This window comes from Arachis ipaensis, chromosome B1 (genome assembly GCF_059453495.1).
Source record: "Arachis ipaensis isolate K30076 ecotype BB chromosome B1, ASM5945349v1, whole genome shotgun sequence".
NCBI classification, from domain to species: domain Eukaryota; kingdom Viridiplantae; phylum Streptophyta; class Magnoliopsida; order Fabales; family Fabaceae; genus Arachis; species Arachis ipaensis.
The window spans coordinates 53,406,678-53,432,517 of NC_142436.1; the positions used below are offsets into that span (position 1 = coordinate 53,406,678).

At 35.2% G+C, this 25,840-nt stretch overlaps 1 protein-coding gene across 1 annotated transcript; it reads left to right on the forward strand.

Annotated features, from left to right (window-relative positions):
• The first annotated feature begins 12,325 nt into the window (after positions 1 to 12,325).
• Positions 12,326 to 13,061, forward strand: LOC107617899 (plastidic glucose transporter 4-like). The gene is made up of 4 exons (XM_021121210.2): positions 12,326 to 12,385; positions 12,477 to 12,582; positions 12,746 to 12,839; positions 13,019 to 13,061. Exons 1-4 carry the CDS (start codon positions 12,326 to 12,328, stop codon positions 13,059 to 13,061), a joined length of 303 nt encoding a protein of 100 aa, XP_020976869.1.
• The last annotated feature ends 12,779 nt before the right edge of the window (positions 13,062 to 25,840 follow it).

Below are 25,840 nucleotides of genomic sequence, written 5' to 3' on the forward strand. Positions count from 1 at the left end.
AATACTTTGGATTCATTAATCTGTCTAGGTATATACATGTTCTCAAAAACATATAGATCTTGTTTAATTATTCCTTGAAGGAGCACCTCCTTAGACACCTGAGATAACACATTTTCAATTGTAAAAAATGACTGGCCTCAATCCATGACCTACAACTAAAATTATGAAAGGAACAACTCAGCTATCTCAACTTTAGTATTTTGCAGTTAGAGTTTTCCAATGTTGCTGTAAGACTGAACACTCAATCTAGACTCCAATTTAAAAATGACCACTGAAAATCTAGGCTCCTATTTAAAAATGACCACTCAAATTCCATCATGCTAAGGTTGAAAACTCTGTTTCCTGCACAAGTTCTCGAGTCCTATTCTTTCTCTGTTTTGTACTTTCAATGATCATCCAAATTACTTGGTTAGAAACTTCCAATTATAGTTTAGAAAATTTTGGTTTAATTTGTCTAATTTGTATATGCATAGAAATGAAAGGTTCATAGTAACCAATATATTAAATAAACTTTAGTATGTTTACTTAATACATTTTTATAATATTAAGTCATAAACACAGTAACTCCGGAACTTTAACAATATGGACAAAATGGATTTTTCAAAAAAAATAAAGGGAAAAACCTTGAAAACGGGTGTTTCGTATTAGCATATAGCAAGAATGCATATTAAAAGAATAGTGCATTTTAATTCATTTTTATACGTCAGCAATTTGATTTTTGAGGACGCATAAAATTCGAAAAACACATTGTTATCTAAAGTAGAGATAGAGTAAAGTAAGACTCACCTCTTTATTTTTTAAGTCTATCAGTAAATGTTAGGCACTATAGAAGAGACCTTAATTTTAGTAGACTGATAGCATCATAGTTGCATAGAACTTCCAATACACCTTTATCACGGATACACTGCTGCACCAAGACCATTTTAGGTGGCGGTGCACCAGACACACTCACACCCTCAAGAAACCTCCATTTAGTATTTCTTTACCAAAAAAATTAAAGACAAAAATCAGAAACCATTCCAATAAGCAATTTACATCATAACCAAACAAAATAACAAATGATCATATCACTCAAACCTTGTATCAAGTATATGTACTATTCGAACAAATGCATGTGTGTCATAATAAAGTATAATTCATATACTAAGATTAAAAGAATACCAGTGAATGAATCTCATTATCCAAGTTGAAATAAATTTCATATACTCCAATATAAGAAATCAGTACAATTCATATACCAGTAGTGACTTGATAGTTTTCCATGCAGATCCCACTGAAGACAGGGCTTTTTACTTGTAGTGTAATTTGTCACAAACTATGAATTTATCTAAAAATTTTATTCATTCAGACTTAAAATATGAATATGATAAATTAAAACCCTAAAAATAGTAGGATTTGTACCTCTTGGATAATTTGAAGAGCAACCACTCCTCTACTTTTCTTCATAATCGGTTTCTTCTTCGTCCAACGGCGGTTGGAGATGAAGTAGGCCAAAGCTACGCACAGTAAAATGGCGCCACCGAAGCCAATGGCGCGAGGGATGAGCGACTAGTTGGGGAACAAATAGAAGATTAATAGCAAATTAAACACAGCAAAACCAATTTAATAACAGAACCAGAACAAATAGAAGATTAACAGAGAGAAGAGAGGTCTAGAAGATTTAAAAAACAGAGTAGTTAAAAGGAAAATTTCACAAGCCCAGGAATCAGGAAGAACGACAGCGGCATTCACGGGACGGGGAGGACAGCAACGTTCACGGGACGGGGAGGACAGCGACGCTCACAGGACAGGAGAGTAGGACGGAGACGTTCACAGGACGGAGACGACACGATGAGGAGAACACGCCTTGGACCGAGACCGCGAGACGTGCTAGTCTGCAATGGTGTGTGCGAAGGGGATTCTGTGTGACGGCGATTCTGGCATGTGCGAGGGAGAGAACAGAGTGACGGAAGAGAAAACTAAAAGGCAGATAAGAAAGCGAGAGAAGAGACTTAGGGAGTTAGGGTTCCAGTTATGGGAGGGTGATTTTAGATTTAGGGTTCGACAGATGAACGAGGGTTCGACAGAGAGAGGGTTAGAGGAAAGGCATGGGTGCGAAGGTCATTAGCTTAGATAGGTGATGCCAAGGCATCTTAGGCTAGTTTCACTAGCCTTTTTCTTTTATTTTTAGTTGTTTTATGCATTTTCTTGAGCCTTAAGTAATCATTTGGGCCAAATAGTCATGCTTGTCTTAAATCATTCAACATGAAGATTTTGATGCAAATTCCATGAGTTTTTAGTTATATTACTTGAATGCTATGAATGGAAGATTTCTCATGAAATTTTGCAAGACTTTGATGCAATTGTTTGGATGATTTCAGGGAAGAAGAGGCTAGGCAAGGAAGCAACAAAATCAATAAAGGAAGCTTGAATATCACATGTGGAGTTTAAGTTCCAGTTTAAGCTTAAACTGGAACTTAAACTACCAAGCCATATAATGCTGGAATTGAAGTTTAACCTCCAGTTTAACCTTAAACTGGAGGTTAAACGCCAGAAGTGAGAATCTCACCAGGGGAGCATTTCCACGTTTAACCTCCAGTTTAACCTTAAACTGGAGGTTAAACGCCAGAAGTAAGAAAGGCACCAGGAGCATTCCACGTTTAAGCTCCAGTTTAACCTTAAACTGGAGCTTAAACGTGTTCGACTATTTTTCTCCTCCAGAGTTGCTTTCTCATTTCCACGTTTAAGCTTCAGTTTAACCTTAAACTGAAGCTTAAACGTGCTCGAGCTTGTGCCTCCAGGGAGTGCCAGCGTTTAAGCTCCAGTTTAAGCTTAAACTGGAGCTTAAACCTGTTATATGGAACAGCTTGACCATGCCTTCTTCAAACATAAATAACTTGAGCTACAAAACTCCAAATGAGGTGATTCAAAATGCATTGGAAAGAAGACATCTAGAGCTTTCCAAGCATATATGGCATGCATGGTGGATACTAAAAATTGAGGGAGAAAACAGCCCCGTAATGTGCATAGAAGAGCATAGTACCAACATGCAATCAGGCCAGCTGACCTCTTCACCTTCCATGGAGTATAACTTGAGTTGTAGAAATCCAATTGAGGTGCTTCTAGTTGCGTTAGAAAGCTGATATCCATAGATTTCCAACGAGGTATAATAGTCTATATTTGGCATCAAATTGGCAAGGTTGACAAGAGAACAAAGTGACGACTCAAGAAAGGGGGGTGCAACGTTTGAGTGTAGTTTAATGGATCATTATCCTTTTTTTGGATCAATTATGTCACTCTACCCTTCAAGCAAGCAAGGCCCATCAACAACACCAAATCAAGGCCACAAGAATCATCTAGAATAGTTTATTTTCATTTGATTGTAATTTGCTTTGAATTTCATTTTCATTTTGTAATTTAGGGAGCCTATTTAAAGGCCTTAGTTCCTGCATTTGAGAGGGACTGGAGGAAAGGGGAATCCAGCCCCTGAGGGGGCATCGGGGAACTTTGGATCATTTTCTTGAGTTTTGTAATTGAATTCAGAGCTATGACTCACTAAACCCCTTTCATTGGGTTAGGGAGCTCTATTGTAATTCAATGAATCAATAATAGTTTATTCTTCTTCTTCAATCTTTTCTCTTGAATTTTGTTAGAAAGCTTCTCGATCTAATTCCATTGGTTAGTTGTCTTGGGAAAGAGACTATCCATAATTGGAATCCTTCGGAACCTTGGGAAAGGAATGGAGGATTCATGCTAGAGAAGCTTTCTCACAGTGAATTGGATTGGGATTTGGATGGATATTGTGACATGTAATCCTACCAAATTGTGGTTCATGAAACTGTGTGGTATAATCAGTGATCGAGTATCATCTCTTCTTACAAACATTTAAACCAAGGGATTGGGAATTTGTTTGTTTTTAGAGAGAATTGGTGAGCCAAGGGATTGGGATCCAATCATATAAGATTGCCAAGCAAAATTCAATGAACGCATTGGTTGAGGAAGAGATAAACATGTTTTGATTCGGAGATCTCAATATCTCCTAAAACCCAATGAATTCCCCATCTCCGATTTTCACTTTCTCTTTACATTCTGCAACTCAATTCATGCAATCACCCCCATTCCCTTTTAATTTCCGCACTTTAGCTTCTGCTCTTTAATTTATGCAATTTAAGATTCCGCCATTTCAATTTCTTGCCATTTACGTTTCCCGCCAATTTTACATTCCGCAATTCTCATCTAAATTTTGATTCCGCTCAACTAGAACACACTTCTAATCCGAATTGCTCACTCAACCAATCCTTGTGGGATTCGACCTCACTCTATTGTGAGTTTTTACTTGACGATAACCGGTGCACTTGCCGGAAGGAATTTTGCCGATCGTGCAATTTCCTAAATCGTGGCATAACAAGTTTATGCGCATCAAGTTTATGGCGCCGTTGCCGGGGATTGGTTTTCGATTGACAATTCTCCAATTGGAAGTTAACTAGATTGAGCAATTTTTCTTTTCTTTTGTTAATAGTTTTTGTTTCAGTTTATTACTGCTAATTTCTGCAAATTTTAATTTGTTTTCTTTGCTTATTCACTTGTTAGCATACTAACCACTAGCTGTTTGTGATATTGCCTCACTATGGAATTTCCACTATCTTTGGATGAGTATTGTTTGAGACTGGGCACATTGCAAAAAAGAAAGGAGTATCCATCATCTTTTGGTCAATCAAAATTCATGAGAAACTCTCCACCACCACAGAATGATTCATGTTATTATGCTCATGGTGGGTGGGAGTATCAGGAACAGGAAACGGGGTACTTCCCAGAGCCACAAAATGGTCCATGTTTTGGTGAATTTGATCACTACTCAAGTTGTGGCTGGGAAGATCAAAACCAAAGAGATTTCACTTATTCACACCCCATTCATCAAGAGCCATCACCTCTGAATTATCCAACCTCACCTCCTAGTTTTACATATCCATATTCTTCATCACTTGAGCATTTCTCAGCACAAAATTCCTTCTCAAATTCATACAATTCATTTCACTATCCACAAGACTCATTCCACTACACACAAGAGTCATACCACTACCAACACTCCAACCAAAGACTCTATCAGCCCACACAAAACACATACTCCCAGCCACCATATCACAGCCAAGATAATCAACATCATCAACCCAATCCGAACCAACAATTTCAAGATCAATTAAACAGGATAGAAGGAATGATTGCAACTATGGGCAGAGATGTGGCCGATTTGAAAAGCTTTAAGGAAGAAGTGATATCCAACTTACAAAATCATGGTGCTGCCATTCAAAAGCTAGAAGCACAAATTGGATATCTATCAAAGCAAATCCCTACCCACAATTCTTCTAGTGATACCATGGCAAACCCAAGGGAGGAATCAGAAGAACAAGAAAGGGAGAAAGTCAATCAAGGGAGATCACACTCCAATGACACAGAGAGTTGCAAAGAGGAAGGGTTCATTGAACCACAAATTCAGGAAGCTTTTGATGAACAGGATACTCCAACTGTCCAACAACAACCAAGTTCTGAGATCAAGGATGTGAAGGCAGTAGAAACAAGCACCAAAAGGAGGATTGTGACCGAGAAACAAAGGATCATATCCATGAAGAAGAGAAGGTCGAAGAACAATCCAACTCCTGAGCCAACAAGCAAGTTCACTCAAGCCAATCACAAGGGAAAGCTTGCTGGAAAGAAGCATTCACAACAAGGGGCACTAACTAGCTCCTTTATCCACTTGAAGTCATTCCTCTTAACAAACTGGAAGAAGAGGAAGAAAGTCAGGAACAGCATGTCAAGCTAATGACGTTAAAGAAGCGCTTGTTGGGAGGCAACCCAACCAAAGGTAGTTTTTCTTTTCTAGTTATTTCAATAAAAGAGTTAAGTAGATTTATCTGTATTGCAAGGAGCTAAGTTTGGTGTTGCACACCAAAACAATTCAAGGGTGAATGTGAGATTCTAAGTTTGGTGTTCCACCAAAAAACTTCATTAAAAGCACATTTCTACCTCAGCATGACTAGTCACTAGCTCCAACCAATCAGGGAAACTACTTAAACAATAGTTTAATTTCTAGTTCATAGTTTCTTTTTCTAGTTCATAGTTATTTTCTTAATAAAAGCACATGAGGTTTTCTGCATATGATCCCAATTGCTGCATATGGCAAGGAACTAAGTTTCGTGTTCACACACCAATCTAAGTTCAGAGGCCTACAAACATCCATGCATGCTAACCAATTCTCAAAGTGCTTGGGGAACAAGCAACTTCTAATAGCTTTGCAGGAAGACAATCAATCTCATGGAAGGAATATACATCATCATCAAAGAGAACACCAAGGCTAGGAAGGATGATGAACAACAAAGAAGATGCTAAAAGGTTGTATTGTCACTTAATTACTTGTACTTTGAATTGCTGATATTTGAAGTTTGCATGCACCCCTGCTTTAAGTTTGAGTCATTGCAGTTTTTGTTTGTCTGTTTGTTTAATTTTCAAATAAGTGATAGTCTAAGTGTCTGGATAACTTCATCTTCTTAAACAAATGCTTGCCATGCTTGTTCTGTTTCCATAAAATAAAAGAAATGTTTGAACAAAAGTAACTCAATTCCATTTGGTAAGAAATCAAATAAGATTAAGTGTTGGTATGCATGTTTGATTGAATAGTCAGCTCACTAAGAAATAAAGTTAGAATTGTCACTTTTAGTGGAAATTAGGATGCTGTCTATGGATCTTGATGAATAAATGTCTTTGGCCATGAAAAAGAAAGAAAAAGAAGAAGAAAAAGCCACTGAAAAAGGGCAACCAAAAAGCAAAAAAAAAAAATTGAGAAAATAAGCTAGGCACCAATGGTTTGAACTTCTGAGACAAATGCCTGTGGTGTTTATGTATTAAGGATATGCTTGGATGAATAGGTTCTGAGGAGTGTTTCAACACTTGGTAACTTGGGTTAACTAACCCGGGATTATCAACCAAAAGTCCATTATCAAGAGCAACCTAAATACAAAACATTTAGTCACACAAAGAGGTGCAGGGTACCAATGTCTCAAGAAGAAATGTGAACTAAAATGCCTGTAGTGGATATGTGTAGTGCACTGATAAGAAAAAGAAAATGCCAAAGGCTTGTGCAACACATGACACTGAGCAACAAGGAGCAAATAAGCTCAAAGAAAAAGAAAAACAAAGAAAAGAAACTTGCCAAGGATATGTGAATAACAAGAGGCCATAGCAGTGTTTTAGTGGAAACATAAAAAGTGACATTCTTACCTAAGAAACAATAAAGTGATGCTGCAACAACTTTCTGCATGAACACGCCATTAATCAATGTCAATTACTTACTGATATGGCTAATGAATTTACTTTCTGTTTCATTCTTTCTTCTCAATAATTCAGAACTTGCTTGGGGACAAGCAAGGATTAAGTTTGGTGTTGTCATAAACTTGATGCGCATAAACTTGTTATGCCACGATTTAGGAAATTGCACGATCGGCAAAATTCCTTCCGGCAAGTGCACCGGTTATCGTCAAGTAAAAACTCACAATAGAGTGAGGTCGAATCCCACAAGGATTGGTTGAGTGAGCAATTCGGATTAGAAGTGTGTTCTAGTTGAGCAGAATCAAAATTTAGATGAGAATTGCGGAATGTAAAATTGGCGGGAAACGTAAATGGCAAGAAATTGAAATGGCGGAATCTTAAATTGCATGAATTAAAGAGCAGAAGCTAAAGTGCGGAAATTAAAAGGGAATGGGGGTGATTGCATGAATTGAGTTGCAGAATGTAAAGAGAAAGTGAAAATCGGAGATGGGGAATTCATTGGGTTTTAGGAGATATTGAGATCTCCGAATCAAAACATGTTTATCTCTTCCTCAACCAACGCGTTCATTGAATTTTGCTTGGCAATCTTATATGATTGGATCCCAATCCCTTGGCTCACCAATTCTCTCTAAAAACAAACAAATTCCCAATCCCTTGGTTTAAATATTTGTAAGAAGAGATGATGCTCGATCACTGATTATACCACACAGTTTCATGAACCACAATTTGGTAGGATTACATGTCACAATATCCATCCAAATCCCAATCCAATTCACTGTGAGAAAGCTTCTCTAGCATGAATCCTCCATTCCTTTCCCAAGGTTCCGAAGGATTCCAATTATGGATAGTCTCTTTCCCAAGACAACTAACCAATGGAATTAGATCGAGAAGCTTTCTAACAAAATTCAAGAGAAAAGATTGAAGAAGAAGAATAAACTATTATTGATTCATTGAATTACAATAGAGCTCCCTAACCCAATGAAAGGGGTTTAGTGAGTCATAGCTCTGAATTCAATTACAAAACTCAAGAAAATGATCCAAAGTTCCCCGATGCCCCCTCAGGGGCTGGATTCCCCTTTCCTCCAGTCCCTCTCAAATGCAGGAACTAAGGCCTTTAAATAGGCTCCCTAAATTACAAAATGAAAATGAAATTCAAAGCAAATTACAATCAAATGAAAATAAACTATTCTAGATGATTCTTGTGGCCTTGATTTGGTGTTGTTGATGGGCCTTGCTTGCTTGAAGGGTAGAGTGACATAATTGATCCAAAAAAAGGATAATGATCCATTAAACTACACTCAAACGTTGCACCCCCCTTTCTTGAGTCGTCACTTTGTTCTCTTGTCAACCTTGCCAATTTGATGCCAAATATAGACTATTATACCTCGTTGGAAATCTATGGATGTCAGCTTTCTAACGCAACTGGAAGCACCTCAATTGGATTTCTACAACTCGAGTTATACTCCATGGAAGGTGAAGAGGTCAGCTGGCCTGATTGCATGTTGGTACTATGCTCTTCTATGCACATTACGGGGCTGTTTTCTCCCTCAATTTTTAGTATCCACCATGCATGCCATATATGCTTGGAAAGCTCTAGATGTCTTCTTTCCAATGCATTTTGAATCACCTCATTTGGAGTTTTGTAGCTCAAGTTATTTATGTTTGAAGAAGGCATGGTCAAGCTGTTCCATATAACACGTTTAAGCTCCAGTTTAAGCTTAAACTGGAGCTTAAACGCTGGCACTCCCTGGAGGCACAAGCTCGAGCACGTTTAAGCTTCAGTTTAAGGTTAAACTGAAGCTTAAACGTGGAAATGAGAAAGCAACCCTGGAGGAGAAAAATAGTCGAACACGTTTAAGCTCCAGTTTAAGGTTAAACTGGAGCTTAAACGTGGAATGCTCCTGGTGCCTTTCTTACTTCTGGCGTTTAACCTCCAGTTTAAGGTTAAACTGGAGGTTAAACGTGGAAATGCTCCCCTGGTGAGATTCTCACTTTTGGCGTTTAACCTCCAGTTTAAGGTTAAACTGGAGGTTAAACTTCAATTCCAGCATTATATGGCTTGGTAGTTTAAGTTCCAGTTTAAGCTTAAACTGGAACTTAAACTCCACATGTGATATTCAAGCTTCCTTTATTGATTTTGTTGCTTCCTTGCCTAGCCTCTTCTTCCCTGAAATCATCCAAACAATTGCATCAAAGTCTTGCAAAATTTCATGAGAAATCTTCCATTCATAGCATTCAAGTAATATAACTAAAAACTCATGGAATTTGCATCAAAATCTTCATGTTGAATGATTTAAGACAAGCATGACTATTTGGCCCAAATGATTACTTAAGGCTCAAGAAAATGCATAAAACAACTAAAAATAAAAGAAAAAGGCTAGTGAAACTAGCCTAAGATGCCTTGGCATCAATAGATGAGGATGAAGGCGATGAACGGTCTCGGACGATGAAGGCATGAGTACGAAGTTCATTGGGTTAGAGGAAAGGCATGGGTGATCAACGATGAACGATGAAGATGGAGATGTTGTTTGAGGATGATGATGGCGCGGGTAACTTTTAGGGTTTTTTTTTTTGTGACTGGGTCACTTTTAGGGTTAAAACTAGTGTGTGATGTTGTTTGGGTTAAAATTGAAAACTAAGGAAAAAAATGTTAAGTGTGGAAAAAAATTGAATGGGAAACTAAATTTTGGGGGAGGGAACTCTATCAGTACGTTTTTTTGTGGGGTGCCAAAATAAACAGAATATGGGCACGCTTTAAAAAGGTGACCATTGAAACACAAACTAGGCACGCTTTACAAGCGTGCCGATCTCCCTCTATGGCCACGCTTTTTAAGCGTGACAAAAAAAAGGGTGGCCAAATTTTTAATCAGTGGGCACCCTCGTAAAAGTGTACCCATTTCCCTCTATCGCCACGCTTTTCAAGCGTGACAGTAAAAAAGCGTAGCCAAATTTCAAGTAAGTGGGTATCCTCGTAAAAGTGTGGCAATTTCCCTCTATGGCCATGCTTTTCAAGCATGGAAAAAAAAGCGTTGCCAAATCACAAATCAGTGGTCACCCTCGCAAAAGCGTGGCCATAGACCACTTTTGGGCACGCTTTAAAAGTGTGGCAAAAAAAGTTTACCAACAGGCCTTTTTTCTTGTAGTGTTGACACTAATTTGTCTAATAAAATAAAATATAAAAGATTAATTTGGTAATTAAAATTAGTTAAAGATTGAAGACTAATTAAAGATTTTTCAAAAACAAGCTAGCAAAATGAATGAGAGAAAAAATAGAATTGAATGACATTTATGAGAGAGAAAAATGGTTATACTACAAGAAAAAAGGCCTATGGCCACGTTTTTTTTGCCACACTTTAAAAGTGTGGCCAAAAGTGGTCATTGGCCACGCTTTTGTGAGGGTGGCGATTGAATAGAGATTCGGCCACATTTTTTCTCGCCACGCTTCAAAAGCCTGGCGAAAAGGGTCAATGGCCACGCTTTTGTAAAGGTGGCAACTGATTAGAGATACAGCCACATTTTTTTTGCCACGCTTCAAAAGCGTGGCCATGGAGAGAAACATAGACATTTTAAAAGCGTGGCAACAGAGTTTCAATACAGTAGCGTTTATAAAACGTGGCCATATCCTGGTACTCTTTTGGCACGCTTTAAAAGCGTGGCCAAAAGGTTTAAAAAAAAACTAATAACCCCAATGCCAATAACCCCTGCATCCTAATAACCCTAAAACTTGGCCAAAAGCTTCGCGAGACTCTCTCACTCTCCCCTCTTACCGTCATTCTTATCTATGCCATTTCTTGAAGAATGTCACAAAACGACCGCCCGGAGGCGCCGTCCCTGGCGACAGCGGCAAACGGCTCCGTGGCGGCGAAGGAGGAGAATCCAGCTGCGAGGGCGTTGGTTTCTTCGAGCAAGGCTGAGACTGAATCCGAACAAGGAGCACAAAGCGGAGAAGTACGAAGACTTGCAATTGATGTACTGCCTAGCGGTTTTCACCGCGCTAGAGAGGTACCTTCCGCCGAACATGCTCAATGCGCGACGAACACAAGGTATATGCCCCGCGCAGTGCAGACCAGAGTATGGTGCCTCTTTCTTTCTTTCTTTCTTTTAAGTTTTTTTATTTTTCAGTTAATTTTCAGTTGAGGCTAGTAAATTGCAGAATAGTAAACCTTAGGATTCCTTACAATAAACAGATTTCTCCAACTGAAATTTGCGGTGTGCTTGGATCTAATCAACTTCTTCCGAGAATTTATATCGCTTTTGTGTTGTTGGTCGGAATTCTTCTGTTTAGTTCTCTTTTCATGAACGTGTCTTGAATCTGGTCGTGTTTGGAAGCCCCTTCTTTCACTGGTAATTTCTTTTTCTTTTTAGTTCGTACACACATACACACACTAACCAAAGAAGTAAAAACTATATGTTGCTCCGAGCTGAGTTAATTTCTGTCTTCATCATAATCATTTTACTTTGTTTACTCATTTGTGCAAAGGGGTTATGTTTTATTGTTTTGCACTTATCTTCCATTTGATGAGATTTATATGAATACTTTATTTGTTAACCTTTTATCATAAAGTTTGGAGAGATACACTTGGATTATTGTTGCACGACAAATTTTATTATGTGAAAGATGTTCTTTTGAAATTAGAGTCGTGATCTGATCCTTTATTTTAGCAAATCTAGTTTTTCACCTTGTTGGGATGCACCCACCAGATACCATGACATCCAATCCAAGCATTGGTGTAGGGGAAGATTAGTATGAGTCGTCATATATGAAAGTTTACTTTGACAGGCTTTTCAGTTGAGGCTGTTGTGGTCAAGATCAAGCAACACACAAAGAATGTGTTTGTTTGACAATGGATATTTGGTTGCTGAGATTTTGCATTTGATAGATACATATTTGGCTGCTATAAATTATTTTAACATTTCTGATCTTGTTTATATATTTTATATTGACTGCTTAGGTGATTCCTTACAATGAACAGATTTCTCTAACCGAAATTCGCGGTGCGCTTGGATCTGTTAATCAACTTTTTATATGTATTGGGATTTTTGCAACATTAGTAGCCGGTTTGCCTCTTGCAAGAAATCCTATATGGTATTGATCTATTTATTTTTCTTCTGAATACAAATATCAAATAGAGATAGTAACATATATATGATTGTTAACCTTGAAATTTTGTTGGCAGACAATGTTTGGAATTTTGGTTATGCATGACTTAACAGCAGCAAGTCAAGGTTCTTCTGAACCTGAAGCAAAATGGTTTGATCTTTTTAGTAGCCGGTATCGAAAAGGTATTCAATAATTTATGATTAATCCCAAATTCCATTAACAAGGAGAAATAAAAATCTAGTGTAACTAAGCACAAGTTTGGTGCTCCCTTTTCAAAATATAAGATTGCTTTCAATATTTAGTTTACTCTGAAATTAATTGATGCTTTGTGAATTGGTGTTGCAGTTGTCAGTGTTGGAGCAGCACTTTTCTTGTTCCAGCAGTTTGCCGCATCAATGGAAGATTTGGAACCCTTACGGCTGTTCCAATACACCATATGGTTAGTCTTATGAGATCTCTTCTTACAAGCTTTTATAGTGTGCGATCAATTAGTCTTTTCACAATTCCATCACTAGAAAACCACTCTTCCTTAAAATTCAATTGATAGGTAGGTTTAAAGATATTTTTCTGTGTTTTTTTTTGTTATTCTTTTAATTTGCTTCTATTTCATTTACCCAGGATATTTATTCGTTGCAATCCTGAGGCTTATAGATCGGCCTGAAACTTTTGTTTCCGGAATTTTTTAAAAAATTTGTTTTCCCTGGCAATCAGGTTAGATTATTCACCTTTTGGATGCTTCTTCTTTTTCATTTTTATTTTATATTATATCACCTTTTTTAAGGAATCTAAGTTTGTGCTGGGTGAATTTTGGAAATACTAATCTGTACATGCAAATTTGTAGAAAGGGTAGAGATTTAGGGCCGTGAACTGACGTGTTGGCAAATTTTGCAATTAATTTTATTAAATTTTCAGTGTTTTTTGAATTGCGAGCTATGTCCCCTGATTGCTACTACTATGATTAATACTTTCATGCTTTTTGGGCCTGGTTATTGTTTTATGTTGTCTTTAAGGAATTTTGTCAAACTGAACTTTTTTTCCTTTTGATTCTTCCATCTCCTCCTTTCTTTTTATCTTTTCGTCAACCTTCCTTCCTTTCTTGTTGAATAAGAGGAGATAGATTGATGTAGTTTTTTTTATTTAGCAGATATGAATACTTTTCAAATGGTTTTGAATATCTTAAGAGATGGTTAAGTTCGAGTCAGTTATAGATACTGCCATTTTAAATTTGCTTGATCTGGTAAATTTTGTGGTTGAATGTATATTAAAGAGAGATTTGAGATGACAATTCATATATCATATCACAGAAAAATGTTTCATTTTTATCAACTCATGATTAATTATTAAATGGGTCAACATCCTTAAGCTTGCTTTGTTATATGCTTACTAAAATGGAGTTCTGTAAAACCATTTAATTTCTTTATTTTTTGGGGGGATTAGGACTCGAGGTTATTAAAAATGAAGATTTTGTTCCATGCTTTTTCTTTATTTATTACTGAAATGAAAGTTTCTTTCTTCTGGTGTTAAATGACCCAAAATGAATAAGTTCTTTTCAGCTGGAAGGCAAAATTCTAATAAGTTCTTTTCCTTTTCTTCTCTTTTGGCCTCAGATCTTTTCTTGTTTTTACCGAGACTTCCTCCTTGTCATGGTTTTGGAGATTGCAGGAGGAGTCATGGATGAACTTGCAAGCCCTATAAGTCCAGTTTTGGAGATTTGGAGATTGCAGGAGGAGTCATGGATGAACTTGCAGGAGGAGTCATTGTGTTTCTGCTTTTGCCACTATTTGATGTTTATGCTGCAATTATTGGTATTGCCATATAGTAACTTAAATTTGATTCTTTATTTGTTTTTTAATTTTATAAATTGTAATTTTTGTTACACTTCTATTTACAGTCAATCATTCATAATTTGTATTGTTTCTGTATTTTTCTTCAGTTTTTAGTTTTAGAATTTGAACTCGAGATTTATTTTGTATTGGAGTATTAGTTTTTTAATGTATAAAACAATTATAGCAAAAATTATATATGTCACTAATTATTATTTGATTTGTCTTGTAATAAAAATTGCATATTATATTTATAAGTTTGATAATAAAAAAGAACTGAAAAATTTATATTTTGTATTGATGAAGGTAAAAATTAGAAAAAGGAATTTTTTTTTAATTTTATAAGGCTATTGCCACGCTTTTAAAGCATGGCCGTATCTCTGGTTATGGCCACGCTTTAAAAGCGTGGCCATATCTCGCTATCACCACGCTTCAAAGCGTGGCCATATCTTTCTGTCGTCATGCTTTGAAAGTGTGGCCATATCTCTCTATCGCCACGCTTCAAAAACGTGGTCATATCTCCTACATACGGCCACGCTTTAAAGGGTGGCCATTTGTAAAAAGCGTGGCAAAAGAAAAAGCGTGGCGATTGGTCACCAAAAGCGTGGCGATAGAGCAACCGCCACGCTTACATACGCCACCCTTTTAAAAGCGTGGCGGTAGCTCAAAAAGCGTGGCAAAAAGCTATCGCCACACTTTTTTCAGCTTTTCGCCATGCTTTAAAAGTGCGGCAACAGATCTGTTTTCTTGTAGTGTTAGAAAGAGAAAATAAAAAGAGTTAGAATATGGCGGAGTTAACTAGAATTAATTTTGTTTTTTTGTTATTATTAATAATATTTAAATTTTAAATTAAATAAATAAATTTTATTCCTATAGCATAAAGTGACTGGAGACAACAAGAATTTACACTCCTTATAATAATATGATAAATTTCAAATATATAAAAACGCACAATAAAAGTTTTCGTATGGCTTTAACATTGCATATATAGGCTCCACTCACTTAATAGCAATGTGTGTCGTTGTTTCTTGCGTACCAAGTTGCAGTCTTTGACACTTCATATCATTCAGTACTGCCATGTGCCATCATGTTTGCTTGTAGTCATAATCACCACCCTAAGCCATAATATGTATGTAAGGATTGAGTACAAATGATATGTACCAGATTGATAAACATGCAAGTAGTAGATCCATCTTCTTCATGTCAAAGTTCAACAGTCATAAAATTAAAAGGAATTTGGTGTGGTAGGTTATAAAATATTGAGCGAAAGAAGTAACTCTTACCATTTATATATCATTACTCATTGACTACAATATAATATATTCATGAATTTTAGTTTCTAAGAAAGTATACATTAATTTAACCTAACGGTTCTGTTAGTAAACAATAAAAATTAGTTAATGATTCGTTAGAAGTTAAGCCAATTATTACTTGTTGAACTCTATAATAATGACTACACATCCCATTTATTATCTCTATCAAACTCTCGTTGTTCTATAAACAACTACCCATACTCATAAGTACTTTAAAAAAAAAAAAAAAAAAGAAACGTAATTCATCTATCAAATATTTTCTTTAACTATATTCCTCTTGAAACTCAACACCACAACATAGGCATTAGATAGTCGGTTTTGATGCGATTCTGAACCATCACTACATGGTTTAGCAGCGCTTGGCCAACCACCGCTCCCTGCTAGCTATGTGGCTAAATTATTTTGCGGCAGTTTCCAGTGATATTACCGCCACTAAATATAATATTGTTGGCAGATGAAAATTGTGGCGGTTTCAGGCCACTTCAATGATGGAGTTGAAACGGGACATGTTTTAGTGGCGTCTTGCATTGTAACCGCCACTAAATAGTGATTTTGCACTTCTTTTATAACAGTTGTAATTATCCATTTTGGTTCTTTTGCGATGATTCTGCTATTTTTCTTTGGTAGATTCTCCAATGAAGATTTTATAATTGTCTTTGTATAAAAACTTTTTTTTTATCTTTAGATAATGAATTGAAGGATTAGATTTTAATTTGTTATAAAAGTATTATTTTTATTTAAAATGTGGCTAAATAAATAACTTATACTTTTATACAAAACATTTTTCATAAAAAAATATTTTTAGTATCTTCATTTGAGTAGCTCATTTTTTCTTTATCATTCTAGGTATTAATTTATTGTCCTTTCTTGATATTTTTATTATTATTTAAAATTTATATGTATAAATTATGATAAAATATGTCGCCACATAAGCTAAGTTAAAAGTTGCACGGTGAAATAAATAAAAAAATATCTATAGAACTAAGTAAACTTCGGTCCCCGCTAACATCTATTTAATTTTCCAGTGTTTTAATTTCCATCATTAGAACTCAGTCCTATAACAATGTCGAGAGCGAGCATATCACCATCTTGACGTTAAGTCGTTAAATTAGGTATTTTAGAGCATTGTTTGAAGATTTTTTTTGTAGATTTGAGAAAGGGAAATTGAATCAAAAACATAAATTGTAGCAACTTTTATAATTTGTGTTTAATACAATAAACCAGGAGATTATGTTCAGTTTATGTCATCACGATTATGCAAAAGAGAAAAAGAGAGAGAAATTGACATCGCGGTATATCTTGGCTCCGTCTCTTATCTATTAAGACCTACCTCAAATTTCCATCTCAAACTATGATGAAATTTTCATTATAATCAACGTTTGATTACAATTACTGATACAAGAGTCGTTCCTCATTTTTCAAACCTAAACTCACCTACCTTAGAACATTTTTTTAAGTGCTCACCTAACTTGAAAAAAAAGCAGAACTATATAAACTCAATTCTAGCTAATTCCTCCAAATAAACTAACATTCAAACGTAAGTAAATCTGATTTTTGTGAAATTTAATTCTCTTTACCTTTTATTATTCTCAATATAAAATAAAACTACAAAGCAGAAAATTAGACATCACTCGAGAACAAATAAAAAAAACTCGTGCTATACTATGGTTGTAACTTCAATAATGGTTTTTTACTTTTTTTTTTTTTTTTGAAAAGAATCTTCATATATATAGAATACTTGATATGCTGTTGATAGAGAGTACTTCAATAATGTTTTCTGTTTTGTTCCAATTTTCTACATATCGCAAAATAGATGGTGTAGGTTACCCCATATGTGAAACCGACAGCCACAGTAGGAGATATATAGCAACCATACACAGTTCAACATGTTGAAATTTTAAGACAATAATTAAAAAAAAAGGGAAAAAACTAGATGATTGTGGTCTCTTCTTTTGATATAAACAATAATTAATAATATAGGTGCACATGGTTTTCCTCAAAAAGGGCTGAATGCATGCGCAAAGCGTTTGAGCGTGTGTTGGCGGCAAAGAATGCAATTTCTGCTTCTGCTTTGTAAGGATAATATGCATCTCATCCCATGCTTTTGGGTCTGAATGAAATAAAGTCACGTACAGTAACACAGGATGGAGCACCCAATGCAATACTGTTAGCAGTTATTATTTGTCCAATGTATGTGACTCTATATGCTTTCTATCCCCAATTAAATTTAACAAAGATAAGTTGGTCAAGGATTGCTCACTCGTTTATTTTGTAAATATTGGAAATTTAAATTTTGTCTTATGTATATAGTAATTTATTGGCCAATGGTAAATTCATAAATAAAGTTGTAGTTCACGATGAATTAATCCTTAGCTTATTAGACTGGAGAATATCTTAGAAAAATAAAAAATAAAAAATAAAAATAATTGCCTTAACTTTTCTTCCTTGCAAATCGTAGTTGCACATTTGTGCTTCCTCATGGGGATCAACACTACTTTATATATACAATGTTAGCTTTTTTAACTTCTTATGCTACGTATATCCAACGTGTGAATCCATTTCTTTTTCATATAGCAAGTGTGTATATACTAGACAATAATTATGTAGTTGAATGGATAATTTAATTGACCTATTATGAGTTTGGAATCCATCGTATTATTAAGTTTAGGCTTAATAATGAGCATATTGGATAGTGAATGTGCCATAATAAGGTCTTTGATTGAACAGAATTAGGATACTATATGCCTTTATCTTGTAAGGTTCTATACTCCACTTCTCAATATCTTGATGCTTACTACTCCATTGACTTACTTAACCTCTGGCATTGAAGATAGAGCTTAAAGTGAGAATTTTCTTTTGGTAGACAAGAGCAAAAGTGAGATTCTTTTATAACATGTATACTACTATTAATTCAGACGATACTCATGAGTTCCACAAGAATATACTTCGTTATTAATTTATGTTTATATATTTGATTGATTGTTGTGTTTAGTAAGACCAATACTTGAAAAAAAAAGTCTTACATCATGGATTGTTTTCTAAGATGGAAGGGTGAAGACTTGCAATTTGTATTGAAATTAGAAGTGAGTATAAGTTTCAGGAAGTATGGTATAATCTCTCAATAATATAATAGTAAAATGAATTAATATAGTGACATTGTCAAAATTGAAATAAAGATCATAGTAAGAATAAGAAAAATAAAAATTAGCAAATATTAATCCAAATAAAAAAATTAAAAAGAAATATTGATCGCCTAAAATTTTCAATAATTACATCTTTAACCCTAATATACATACCCTTATTGAATCTTTCCCATTTGGTTGTCCCCAATGTATTTAATTGGAAGCATTGTTTTATCCGGCAGTTATTAAGTTGGAACCTGGACAAGGAGAGCCCGCAAGACATCAAGCTTGTAACAGATTCGATCAGCAGTATAACTTTTGGCGGTTTTTTGTAAGAAACAAAGAACAGAAACAGTTCACGTTGTACTAGGCACAGAACATACATGACTTGCCAGAAATTCAAGAAATCCATTTGGATCTATTATCAACCAATTTTGTAATCTATTTATTCACAATTGCATACATCCATGTTGTATTGAATTTAATCCTATAAAATAAAGAAAAAATATAAAAAATAAACTTTTAATTCGCTAATATAACTTTATGTTTATAATTTTAAGATTTAGATTTAATAATTTATTATTTAAGGTACAAAATTTGAGATAAATAGAATAATTTTAAAATTTAGTTGACATTGATTGAAAAAAAAAATAATTTTCTAACATTATTTAAAATAAAATCCTTTAAAATTGGAATTCATTTTTTTTTTGTTGTATGCCGTTTGTTTGTGACGCTTTGAATTAGCATCTTAAGTGTGGAGGATTAGGCGCTCCTCCCTTTCTCCACACCATAGGAAAAAAAAAACGGAAATATTTGGTAACCAAAGAAAATCAACCAAAAGCAGCCATAACTTGTCTTATTTAGCATTCATTAATTGTTGCGACAATTAATAAATACTAAATAAGATAAGTTCTGGCTGTTTTTTTTGTCTCCCTAGCATTACCCAAAAAAAAATGCTTTTTGCTTGTGATGGAAAAAAATATGCGTTTAAAAATCTAAATGGAAATTTATACATTTTAGACATTTTACTTTGACGAATGATACGGTTCTCAACACTTTATTATTAAATTATATATATATTAAATTCGAATATATCATGATATAATTTTTTTCCTAAAATATCAAGATCTTTAGTAGAAATACATAATATCCTACTATTATTACTGTAGAGATTTTTTCGATAGAATTTTACTGTAAAAAATATCCACAGATTTTTTACAGATTTTTTGTTAGTAATTCTGTGGATAAAATTAAATTTTAATTTCAGATGTTTTATAACAGAAAATCTGTTTGTAGTTAGTTACTAAATTTGTCGCAACTTTAAATTAGGAGAACTTTCTCGAGCTTTATTCACACAAACTCTGAAACTCCAACCTACCCTCTTTTCCGTCGCACATTCTTCACTAACCTAACCTGTTCTTTTTCTCTCTCTCTCTCTCTCTCCCTTGAAAACGTGACTTTTCCGTCGCATGAGCTTTCTCCGCCGCTGCTACCGCCGACGCTTGTGTCGCATGAGCTCTCTCTGTCACCACTCGCGTCGCACGTGCTCCCTCAGACGCCGCTCTCGTTGCGTCTACTCCCTTTACAGTCGTTGCATGAACTCTTTCCACCACCGCAGCTCTCGTCGCGTCTACTTTCTCTGCCGCCGCTCTCGTCGCACGAGCTCCCTCCAATGCCTCTTCCATCTATTCTCAACTCACCTCTTCCATCGTAACAATCTCTAATCTCTTAAGCTCATTTTAATTAGGAATTTTTTTTCTTCTTTTTCCGTGCAAGTTTTAGGTATACACTTTTTTTGTGCTTCTATTCTTCGTGATAAACGTTAGGGCTCAATTTTTCTGTGTGAAGATGGAGGAGGACAAATGGCCTTTAATCTGTATCGTTTTGCTACTGTTGTTTATATAAACTTGAGAAGTAAGTCTATGTAGTAAAGTATGAAGTTATATTCAAATTTTTCTACCAATTTTCCTTGAATGCTGATTTTGCAACTTTTTCCAGGGTATGTTTCTGGACCTATGGGCATTATTATTGTTCCTTGTTCTTGCTTATTATGCTCCCCTTGTTTTTTTTTGTTCTGGCTCTCTGATTTTTGTGCTAATTCATATAATGTTCAGCTTGATTGGATTGTTCACATTGCTGAGAAATACTTTTGCGTGAAATATCAAAATAAATATTCTACAAATTTTCTCATAATCATTAATTTTCAAAATCTTCCAAGACATCCCTCATAAAATTATTGGATCGGTTCATACATTTCACTTTCAATACCAATCATAGGTTACATATTAAAATCTCCTCTTGTTGGACTGGTTTATTTATTTATTGTTAAATTGAATGTGTCTATATTCCAACTTTGTTCAATAGCAATTATTGTCTATATTGTACTGCTCATTTTTTATTCCAATTTTATTGTCTACTATATCTCTATATTCAGTATTTTTACCTATTGAATTGGAACTTACCTTGAATTCCTTCGCTTTAATTAGGAGGGATATTCGTTACACTGAAAAAGATATAGTAGTGGATCTAAGACAAATGCTCAAGGTTGCAGCTGAGTGTCATTTACACGGTTTGGTTCATCGGGACATGAAACCAGAGATATGGTCAAGTTAGGGATGGCAAAACCCTCTGGCAGGGCATGTACCTGCGGGAATTTACTCATCGGGGGCAGATACTGGAACAATTTTGTACTCGTGGGACAGGGGACGGAGTCCCGTATAATAAACGAGGCGGGGGCATGGGTAGAGGTCCCCACCCCATGGAGACCCGTTTAAACCCCATATAAGTGAAAAGACTAAAATACCCCCTATTATATATATACTATATATGAGATTGTGAGAAAACCCAAGCCGCCACTCTCAAAATTCAAAATTTAGTCACTCAAATCCTCTCCTCTTGGTCTCTCACAAATGCACAGCCCAACACTCTCACCATTCACCACTGTCGACCGCTACTGCCACCTCCCACCCCCTTAGTCCCTCACCACCACCTTCCACCCCCTCAGTCCCTTACTGCCACCTCTCACGGACTCTCGAGGCCACCATCACGGCGTCACCACTCACCACAGTAGGGAGTGCGTCGTCTTCCAGTGTTCACCGTCTTTGCGTCGGAGTGTGGAGTGTGTTCTTATCGTTGCATCTTCGCCGGTCGCTGGTCTTCACTAGTCTATGCCTCCACGGACTGTCGAGTATGTTAGTTCTGCAAACTTTAAAATTTTTATTATATACTTTGATTTTAAAAGTTGTTATAATTTCTGTGAGTTAGGTTAATTATAATTTATATTTTTTATTCTAATTTCTATGATTTATGTGATTCTCTGTGGATTCTGTGATTTATGTAATTTATGAGCTTATGTTATAATTTTTTATTCTGATTCTTTGTTAATTATATAGCTTAGTTATAATTTCTATGAGTTAGGTTAATTATAATTATAATTTATATTTCTTTGTGATTTTTTTAATTTATGTATTTTTTGTGATGTTTGTGATTTATTATTTTTATTTTTTGCGAATTATTCTCTGTAAATTGATTTATGTGATTTAATGTGGATTGTTGTGTGTATGTGATTATAGTTTTATTGTTCTATGATTTTATAGAATGTCTTCCTCTGATGCATTGAGTAATACTTTTGAGAAAAGTACTCCATCGAAAGATCCTATAGCCACTAATATTCCAACTACTCAAAAGGCTCCTCAATCTTAACCTCACGAATCCCTAACCAATACAACAACTACCAATGAAGGAACAACAAACTCTACAAGTGGTGTTTGAAAGAGGAAGTTAATCTCTAAAGTTTTGAATCACTTTAAGATTGTGAAAATTAAGGAAAAATTAAAGGCTGAATGCAATTATTGCAAATCAAAGCTACTTGATGACCCAAAATAAGGAACTTCGCACTTGCATGATCACTTCAAAACGTGCAATCTTTGCGCCACTAGAAATATAAGACAATGTACAATGAAGACAACTCCAACAACTAGTGAGGAAACAGTTGTGGTTGGTGTATATACATTTGAACAAGAAATACAAGGAAAGAGTTATCTATTATGATTTGTCTTCACGAGTATCTGCTATCTATTATGGACCGCATTGGCTTTAGACGATTTTGCAAAGCTTTGCAACTTCTCTTTAAGGTGATTACTTGCAACACTTTGAAAAGTAACATCTTCAAGCTCTACAATGATGAGAGATCGAAGAAAATGATTGTTCTTGAGGGAAATAAAAGTTGAGTTGCAATTATGACTGATATGTAGACAGCAAGCAACCAAAACAAAGGTTACATGGCTATCACAGCCCATTATATTGATGATTCTTGAAAATTACAAATCCGTCTTGTGAAGTAATAACATTAAATATTTAATTTTATGAAATATTTATAATTGGAATACCTCTAATGTTCTTTTTATACTAAATTGTCATGGTAGGTTATATATATGTCGGCTCCCTACATGGTTGAGGTACTTTTAGAGGTCTTGGTGGATTGTTTGATGGATTGGAATCTTGATGGGAAGGTATTCACTTTGACTCTTGAGAATTACAATACTAATGACGTTATGATTGAGAATATTTTGACTAAAATGTCACATAGAAACTTTATTTCGGGTGATAAATTGTCTCACATGCAATATTGTGTGCATATATTAAATATTGATTGTCAAGGATGGGTTACAACTTATTTCACATGCTACAGAAAGGGTGAGGGATAGTGTCCATTATTGGACTGCAACACCGAAGAGAGAAGAAAAGTTTAAGGAAACATGTGTGCAACTTAAAATATCCTACACAAAAATTTTTTGTCTTGATTGCAAAACTAGGTGAAATTCAACCTTTTTTATGCTTAAGACTGCAATTATGTATAGAGATGTGTTTGAAAGATTGTCATTGCATGAGAGTCAATATAAATCTTTGCCTAGTGATAAGGATTGGGATATGACAAATAAAAATTTTCAAAGATTGAGGGTATTTTTTGATGTGACTGAATTATTTTCTAGAACAACCTATTCTACATCAAATCTTTATTTTTCTAAAGTTTGTGTGATTAAGTTGGCTTTGATGGAGTGAAAAAATTGTGAAAATGAGATAATTGAAATGATGGCTACTAGCATGATAGCTAAGTTTGAAAAGTGTTGGGGTGTGATTAATACAGTTATGACTATTGTGATTCTTTTGGATTCTAGGTACAAGATATATTTATTGAATTTCTTTTTTCATAAAATATATGATGAGATGGAGGCATGTGTTGTAATTGGTCAAGTGAAAAAGGTAGTGCAAGATTTAGTTTTAGAGTATGCAACAAAGAAAAGAGAGAGAGAGACTAAGCTGCTCAATTAGATATACCGCCACCACCATCATTTCCTTCAAGTTCAAAGGGGAGGAAGTTTAGTCATGAATCTTGGCAAGTTGACTTTGCTGCGCATGTAAGTGAAGAATCCGCACTTATTGATACAAAGAGTGAGTTGGATTATTATCTTGAAGAGAGACTAGTGCCACAAATGAACATGATTTTGATATCTTAAATTGGTGAAAATCAAATGGAGCGAAGTTTCCTACTTTGCAAGCTATTGCTAAAAATTTTTTGGCAATTCCTATCTCTACAGTTGTCTTTGAGTCTTCGTTTAGTACGGGTGGTCGATTTGTTAAACCATATCATAGTAGGTTGCACCCGGATATATTAGAGGCTTTAATGTGTAATCAAGATTGACTTTTGAAGAACTTGGCACCACAACTCACATAGAACTTGAGTGCTTTACAATTCATAATATTGAAGGAGATGTTGATGTAAGTAAACTACTAAATTATATACAATATACTACCATTACAGGATAAAAGAAGGATTGAGAATTATGTTTTTACAATGTGATTAACTATGTTCGGTTTTTTATGGATATGTTTGGTTGTTTATGAATATGTTTCGTATCAAATATTTGTTGGTTATTGCTATTTAAGTCGTTGAAGACTATAGAAATTATGCTTGTAAAAACGATTAAAGATTATCTTTATTTTTTCTATTTTTTTATTTTTTTATTTTTTTTACAAAAATCCGCAGAGGCCCAGTCCCTGGCGAGTACGAGGTCCCCGTTACCCGTCACGGAGATAGGGCGGGGGCATGGGGCATGTCTTCGCCCCCATGAGAACCCGTTGCCATCCCTAGGTCAAGTCAATTTGCATGTTTATGCAATTTGGAGTCATGCAACTAGACATTGATTTTGTCTTTCTTTAAATGTAGAATTTTCTCTTCAAGTCTACCAAAGAAGATTCACCTCTAAAGGCCACAAATTTCAAGTTGTTCGATTTCATAAAACCTGGTAAGGGAATATATTTATGCTAATAATTTGTTTTCTTTACATTTTATCCCCTTTTGTATCAGATATGTTTTGTTGTTTTTGTTTGAAAGTTCTAATTCCCTCTTTGAAAATAAATTTCAGGTAGGAGGTTTCAAGATATTGTTGGTAGTGTTTACTATGTTGCACCCGAAATGCTAAAAAGAAAGTCAGGACCTGAATCAAATGTATGATGTAAAACCCGCAAAATTAGTAAATAATTAGCTAATAAATTAATTATTAATAAAAAAATTAGAAAACGAGATTTTATAGTTTAATGAGGTAGAACAAATTAAAAAAAGAATTCTGACACTAATTTTAAAGAATTTGGCCCAAGATTGGGCCGAATAGACCGCACCGATCGAACCAGATCCAAACTGGGCCCATGGGCCCAACCAACTCCTTTAAGTTAATGAGCATCAGCTCATTCTTCTTCTTCTTCAATGAAGAACCCGTGGAGAATACAAGGAAAGGGGGAAAAGGTTCCAAACCCTTGGCATAGATTCAAACCCACGTAACTTTTGATTCAGAGCTCCGATCGCTGCACCATTTGCGACCACGCGTCCACAGTGACGAGCTCTATAAAGCCCGGTACCTTTCAAGGTGAGAAAATCAAATTACTAGCTCCTATTCTCTCTTCTTCAGTTCGAAAATGTTGAGGTTTTGAGGTATTGAAATTTCGTGTAATTTCGGTGTTTAAGATTAAATTGCCTTGGTGGACTTGCCGAGTCTTGTCCTAATTTTTAGTTGGTAAGGTGAGAATTCTAGAACTCGAGTTAATTCTATAATTTTGTGTGTTGGGTATTAAATTTGGATATGTATATGTGTGGTAATGTGAAATTACGTGTATATATATTAATTG